At 37.1% G+C, this 7,500-nt stretch overlaps 1 protein-coding gene across 3 annotated transcripts in view; it reads right to left on the bottom strand.

Annotated features, from left to right (window-relative positions):
• LOC144962626 (uncharacterized) overlaps window positions 1-7,500 on the bottom strand; it is a 28,097-nt gene that overhangs the window by 18,340 nt on the left and 2,257 nt on the right. Inside the window, exons 1-2 of one of the 3 annotated variants that reach the window (XM_078895721.1) lie at window positions 7,148-7,312; window positions 552-678 (exon numbers count right to left, since the gene is read on the bottom strand). In XM_078895721.1, the coding sequence (XP_078751847.1) occupies window positions 552-631 (80 nt within the window). In that variant the 5' untranslated portion in view covers window positions 632-678; window positions 7,148-7,312. Of the gene's footprint in view, window positions 1-551; window positions 782-7,147; window positions 7,313-7,500 lie in introns of those variants that run through there. The other 2 variants (XM_078895720.1, XM_078895722.1) reach the window with 2 other exon arrangements.

Here is a 7,500-nt window from a genome sequence, read left to right as displayed (position 1 = left end):
CATTATCAATATTATCATCACAATACAATATTTACAGAGAAAAAATTTAATTTACTATAATATACAGATAATTTGCATCGAAGTATTCTGGCCAAAACGAAAAGCTGAATTGACAGCCTACTGCACTAATAATATCAAAACGTCTTTAAAATGAAAGCCACTGGACGTCTTTGGAAAGGCGAGAGAGAGAGAGAGAGGGGATGGGGGGGGGGGGGGGGGGGGCTGTGGGAATGACTGTAAAGCACAAGGCGGTGGTTGCTGGGGAGGGGGGGGGGGGTGTGGAATGACCATACTATAAATCAATGGCTCACAAACATATCAGTTTAGATATATGCAATTAATAACTGCCCCAATATAATATATGTGAGCATTTCTAACATTTTTTTCTCTCTCTCTCATACACACACACACACACACACTCTCTCTCTCTCTCTCTCTCTCTCTCTCTCTCTCTCTCTCACACACACACACACACACACACACACAGACACCATTGTGACCCACGACAAATTCATTCAAAAGAGTTAAACCACATAATGACAAATCCTTACTCTTTGGTACAGGTGGAGAGGTCAATTAATGGGAGAGACTGGAAGGTCTTAACTCCGGTGAGAAATTGGTTGGTAGCCATTTGTTGCCAATGGCGATGTTATGCAGCAGTCGTGTATCAGATTTTACCTGGAAATAAAATGTGAAGAAATAATTTATGGATATGAAAGAATCATGATATTATAACATTTGACTACCATACCAATGCTATATATATATTATCATGGGAAAATGTTAGTGCCAGCTAAACGTTGCTTTTTTTTTTTTTTTGGTTTTTATTTTTTTTATTTTTTTTTTTTAGGGGGTTGTTAGCTTGTTTTTATGTTTGTTGTATTTTCTTGTGGGTTTTTTTTGGGTTTTTTTTTTTGGGGGGGGGGGGGTTGTTTAGTTTTGTTTTGTTTTTTTGGCTGGGGAGAGGTTGTTTTTCATTTGTTCTTGTTGTTGTTGTCATTGTTATCGTTTTATTTCTTTGGGTTTTGTTTTTGCCTTTTACTTGAATTCTTTGGGGGTTTTTTGTTTGTATTTTGGGCGTTTTTTTTTTAGGGGGGGGGGGGTGTTTTGTTCTGTTTCGACCAAGGAATTTGGTTTCGACTAAGTTTACATCATGAAATTAATATTTAACGAAAAAAGATCGAAGGGGGGGGGGGGGGGGAAGGAGGGGGAGGGTTGTCCATCGAAAAGATATTGAGCCATTAATGCAGAGGAACCTCCTTGAGATTCGTACAGTCATCCCCCCCCCCCCCCGGTCCCTATTTTTAAAAAAATTCTATATTTTACTTTTGGTTTTATACCCTTTTTGTCTTTTTTTTTTGTTTTTCTATCTGTTACGTCTTTGTTTTGTTTTTTCTTCAGATATGTGTTGTAATATCAAAGTGATTGCTCTGACCCAATTTTTTTTTTTTTTTTTTTGGGGGGGGGGGGGAGTCAAGCTATTTTGATCGCGGTGATTAAGATAGTTAAAGATGCTGACCAGGACCAAGAGTGAAATATTTTACTTTATTTCGAGGTCACACCGTGCACCTGAGTAAGACACGCCATGCATACATATTGCTTCATTTAACTATCTCCTTACCAGTCATTTTCAAGATTTTCTCCAAAACTTCACACCCAACTAACACAAAAATATATTTTTAATCACTGAAACACAATAGCAGTAAGTTCTTGCGATAAATAAGTTCTTTAGCAAAACATGCTCTACAATACAATGTTCATTTTATTTAAATTTTATGATGTACAAGAGAAATTTGAATAAGAAAAATGTTGGTTGTATCGTAACGAATGTGACAGTTGGAAAGGAGAGGGTTAATTTGAAGGTAAAAGACTAGCTGGCTAGAAACAATAGCGGATGTTGTATGTTACAATGGTTGACTCGGACGGACGGTTTCGGTATAGTTAGCCTTTGAGGGAAAATCCCGTCAAGGAAATGTCAAGGTCACGACGTATTTATGAGAAAGAGTGAAAAGCATCAACAGCTTGAACAGAATCTGTGCCAGCATAATTTCAGCAATCCTCTCAGTCTAGACCAGTAGCGGCTGATGGAGAACTATTCTACGCTTTACTAAGAGTAAGAGATTTCTAATATACCAAGTTAGATATCATATTATTTAAGTATTGACATGTCACAATGCCAGGTAACACGTAAGACCTCTGCTTGCAGTTTCCATCCCGCTCTGTTAATGTCTGTAATTTTAGTCAGACCTCATGTCGACCATCCAACAGAATTCCTCACCTTTTCATCAGTCACACGAGTCATATGTTTTAACGCGACATGCGTAATGCCTTATTTCTCCCGTCATCATCTTGACCAACAAATGATTTACTTCCCTCAAGCAAGTTGCTTATCTTCTCTTCCTCCCCCCCCCCCCCCCCCCCCCCCCCCCCCCCCCCCCCCCCCCCCCCCCCCCCCCCCCCTTATGAACTATCATAAAATAACAAACCATAATATTATCATAATAAGGGTTGGTTAGGTCAAATGCCTTTGAACATCGTGTGAAAAAAAGAAAGGTACAGGTAAAAAATTCCCGATGTGATCATAACTATGATGATCATTTACATCATAAACAATCAAAAACATATCAATTATTAAAAACTTATTCTTCAAATTCATATAACAAGTTGTGGAGCATTCTGTCGATCGCATTTTGGAGTCTTTGGTTATACATTTCAAACTGTTCCATGTAATGATTGTCTTTTGTAATACAAATAATTGCCGTATTCCTGATTGTAGAAGAATGTGTTATAAATACAGATAGTATGCGCTTGGCTAAGGACCTCACAACATTGCCATCCGGAAGTATAACGGACCAACACACACAACTTTGTGTAACCATGACCGTTTATAGTCAGGTTAATACAGTTTAGCGAGAATTTATCATAAACGCGGATGGCAAAAAAACAAACAAACCAAAAAACAAAGACCTGAGTGGCGTCAACTTCGAACTGTCTATAGTATCATACCCTTTCTTTCATCTTTTTTTAAACGTGAGATTTTAGATGGCGCAATATCCATCAAACGTGCTCAAAGCGCTTTACAATGGGTCCTAAGCTAATACAAACACTAAAAATTAAGGAGGAGATTTAAGGGTTTTTTTCAACAATGACAACGATGCCGGTGCTACGTGCTACCAGTCAGAGACTCACTATAAAAATGAGTTCGGTGAGAGATTGTGACTTATTAGCCTTTTCAAATGACCTAACATTGCGCTGCCCACGGTGTGACCAAATTTGTAAGAATTGGTAGAAAACAAGTCAAACGCTTTTTTGTTTTTAATCTCCAGAAATTTCTCCGATAAGAATCGAATTATCCACCAAAGTAAAATATAAATAACAGAGGAGTAGATAAATAGATATATAAATAAATAAAAATAAACAAATAAATAATGAAAACGCTTTTTAAAATCTACAGAAATATATCTGATAAGAATCGAATTCTCCACTAACAACCACCCCGCCCACCCCCTAAAAAAAACCTAAAAAAAAACCCCCAAGTATAAACGCTTTTTTTAAGTCTCTAGAAATGTCTCCGTTTGGAATCGAATTCTCCACCAGAATTTTTTTTTTTTTAAAGCAATCTTTAAAATGTAGAAAAAGATGGCACTTAGAGCATTGCCATTTACCAAATTAAAAACCCAGCCTTTTTTTTTACATTTACCAAAGTCTTAAGGATAAAACTACAATAAGAAGTTGTCAAAGAACAGGATCTTAAAAATAAAAAATTCTAGAATCACTTTGACGAACTTAATTAAATGAACGACAATCGATACGAAAATATTGAGAAGATTACAGAAGAATGAGAAGAAAAGAAGAGAAGGTGGGGGTGAGAAAAGGAGGACGAGGAGAATGAGTTGTAGTAGTAGTAGTAGTAGTAGTAGTAGTAGTAGTAGTAGTAGTAGTAGTAGAAGTAGTAGTAGTAGTAGTAGTAGTAGTAGTAATAGTAGTAGTAGTATATATAGTAGTAGTAGTAGTAGTAGTAGTAGTAGTAGTAGTAGTAGTAGTAGTAGTGTAGTAGTAGTAGTAGTAGTAGTAGTAGTAGTAGTAGTAGTAGTAGTAGTAGTAGTAGTGTTGGTACTAGTAGTAGTAGTAGTATAGTAGTAGTAGTAGTAGTAGTAGTAGTAGTAGTAGTAGTAGTAGTAGTAGTAGTAATAGTAGTAGTAGTAGTAGTAGTAGTAGTAATAGTAGTAGTAGTAGTAGTAGTAGTGGTGGTGGTGGTGGTGGTGGTGGTTTGTTATGGTAGAATAATAATAATAATAATAAGAAGAAGAAGAAGAAGAAGAAGAAGAAGAAGAAGAAGAAGAAGAAGAAGAAGAAGAAGAAGAAGAAGAAGAAGAAGAAGGACAACAATACGCGTCAATTTAAATTACTTTTTTTTCCTTTAGTCCCAATTAAATATGTCGTTCATTTACGTCACAATGTTTGTTTAAACACCCCATGCATAGGTACACAATTTATCAGGACTGATGACCGAAAGCAATTATATTTAATAGTCTTGTAACGGACGATATATTGCGTCGGTTTGAAAGTATTTCCATTACAACAATGAGATCATAACAATTTGGGTTATAAGACATGTAAATGAGTCCACGTCGGTCCCTACCAACCTGAAGTATGGTGAAAGAAATAAAATAAAATAAATAATTTTTAAAAAATCCTTTATTCATCTCCGAAGGAGAGATTTTCTTTAGGGTCCATTCCAAGAGAAGACTGAAATAATCCAGGCGTCAGTCGCAGTGCAGTGCCTCAAAGTAAGCAAGATCAAAGTGACTTGCTGATGATCACACAGCGCGGCGGGTAATCGAGCTCGGTAGCCTTCGGGTACGAACATAGCACTCTTACCCCCTCTAGTATGCTATGGGTACGAAGCAAAGACCATAGCGGATCGGAATGGTACGAACCTCGCTCGGTGCATAGTTGAGTTCTTTTTTTGTTTTGTTTTGTTTTGTTTTTTTGTTTGTTTTGTTTTTTCGTTTTTTTAAGGGTTTATTGTTTGTTTTTGTTTTGTTTTTTTGTTATTGTTGTTGTTTTTTTTTTTTTTGTTTTTTTTTTTTGTTTTTTTTTTGGGGGGGGGGGGTTGGGGGGGGGGGGGGTTGGGGGGGGGGAGGATGGTTTGTTATGTTTTGTTTGTTTTGGGGGGGGTTTTTTGGGTTTGTTTCGTTGCTTTTTAAATTATTTTTTTAAAACGTACATTATACAGTAATGAACAGGTAGTGTCAGTGGCTCAGGCTTGTAAAAAAGCGATTTAAGCGGGATCGGTGACAGGATGGGTGACAATTGACCATAAATATTAGCATTCTATTCACATTATCTCAATGGACTCAAGTGGGAATGAGAACATGTTTATTGGCAGAGACGAATGTGTGTGAGACTGCTAGTCCAGAAACAACGCACAACTGGCGACTTAGTATGAAATGAAAATTCTGCTCCATATGGCCTGGTTAGGAAATAAACGAAGAAGTACGCAGCCCATTGAGCAAGGTTAATCCGTTGAAATGCGTTATATAAATGTTCATATTTTAAAATCTATTATTTTAAATTTTACATTGAAATTTTATCAAGCATAAGTAGTAGTCCCTCGAAGAAAGGCTCGTGGAATTGGAGTTTATCCCTGGTTATATAGTGTTAACTCACTCAACCCTAACACTGACTATATCCGTAGTGTACCCGGGTAACTTTTACCCCATGCAGATTTATTACATTTTTATGAGACAAATTATAGGCGTAGTATCAAAGCAAATGTTTTTAGTTTTTACATGTTAATAATGGTAGTTAAATAAAACTATCTATGCACATGCTCATTTTAAATATTTTTTTCCAACTTTGGAAAGTAGCAAAAAACTCCAGGATTGAGTGAGTTAAACGAACAATAGCAATTGGTCGTGAAGCGTAGAGCAACTCATTCCCCGAGAGCATTGCCACGTCTTGTATCATCTTTGCTTTTGTGTGTGTGTGTGTGTGTGTGTGTGTGTGTGGGTGGGTGGGTGGGTGGGTGTGCGCGCGCGTGTGTGTATGTTTATCAACCCTTTATAGTTAGTGTATTATTGTTGCTTCTTTTCAGGTCACAATTCCTACCTTAATTAATTCATCCAATTATATCTACTGGCCTTTCACTCATTAAAAAAGCAATTATAGCAATAGATTAGAACTGGTGAGGCTAGAAGAAAATCAAAACGCAATTCAAACAGGGGATTTTGCGCGATGAGTATCTGGAGTAATTGATAATGGTAGTAGTTGTGGTAGGGATGGTATTATTATGGTGGAAGGGATGGTAATGTGTGGTTGTAGAGGTGGTGGTAGTAATTATGATGATGTGGTGGTAATGGAGGTTGAGGATGATGACGATGATGATGACGATGATGATGATGATGATGTTGATGATGATGATGATGATGATGATGATGATGATGATGATGATGATGATGATGATGATGATGATGATGATGAAATGGTGGTGGTTGTGGTGTAGAAGCTGTGATATTGATAACGATGTGGTAGTGGTTGCTGTATTCGTGTTGGTAGTGGTAAAGATGGTGCAGTGGTTTTAGCAGTGATGGCATTGGTGATGATGTGGTGGTTGTTGTACTAGTGGTGATACTGATGATTATGATGTGATTATGAAGCAAGTGCTATATTGAGCTATCAGAACTTACTTTCAAGCACAATCTCTACTGGTTTGGGGTTTTGTTTTTATCCACAGACATTCGGTAACACAACTAACGAAACGAGAGAGAGAGAGAGAGGGAGGGAGAGAGAGAGAGAGAGAGAGAGAGAGAGAGAGAGAGGGGGAGAGAGAGAGAGAGAGAGAGAGAGAGAGAGAGAGAGAGAGAGAGCGTTTCATAAGATATCATGTGCCAAGGACGGGGTTAAATCACCGTCTTAAATACCACGAATCATCCACATCAACGTATACTTATTTACAGGTATGATTACCCAATTGTTATGTCATTGTTTCATCGTTTCAATGGAAATACTCTCGAACCAACACAAAATAGTGTCCATTACAACAGTGTTGAATCAAGCCCATAATTATTGTGCTCGGTTATCAGATCTGCAAATGTGTGCACGTCGACCACATCCATTCTTTTCCAACAATAATTCAACTTACGTGATCATTATCGATCAGATGTTATCTGAGATGTTACCACATGAACATAATTATGGTTATTAAAAAAAAATGCAATGCATTAGATTCTCCATCGTACAGTATCATTTAAAAATGCTTATCTACACACCTGATGCATGTGTCTTAGAGAAAAAAAATCGATTTGACGAATAAATTACGCAAGAACTCCAATACACATTACAGTGGACTGGATGTGTTTGAGATTGAGTAACATTTAGATGGGGTTGAGATGATCATCATCCCAGCTCCTAACGATAGATAACGCAGACAAATTCATTAAATTTAAGTAGATAAGATGGAAAATGACATAATTTGTGTAATGGAATGTGAGGGAA

This window comes from Berghia stephanieae, chromosome 1 (assembly GCF_034508935.2).
Source record: "Berghia stephanieae isolate SIO BIC M18660-M18661 chromosome 1, UCSD_Bste_1.3, whole genome shotgun sequence".
Classification (NCBI taxonomy): Eukaryota; Metazoa; Mollusca; class Gastropoda; order Nudibranchia; family Aeolidiidae; genus Berghia; species Berghia stephanieae.
Note: the sequence above shows the minus strand (reverse complement) of the source record. Positions and strands in the feature narration are given on the sequence as shown.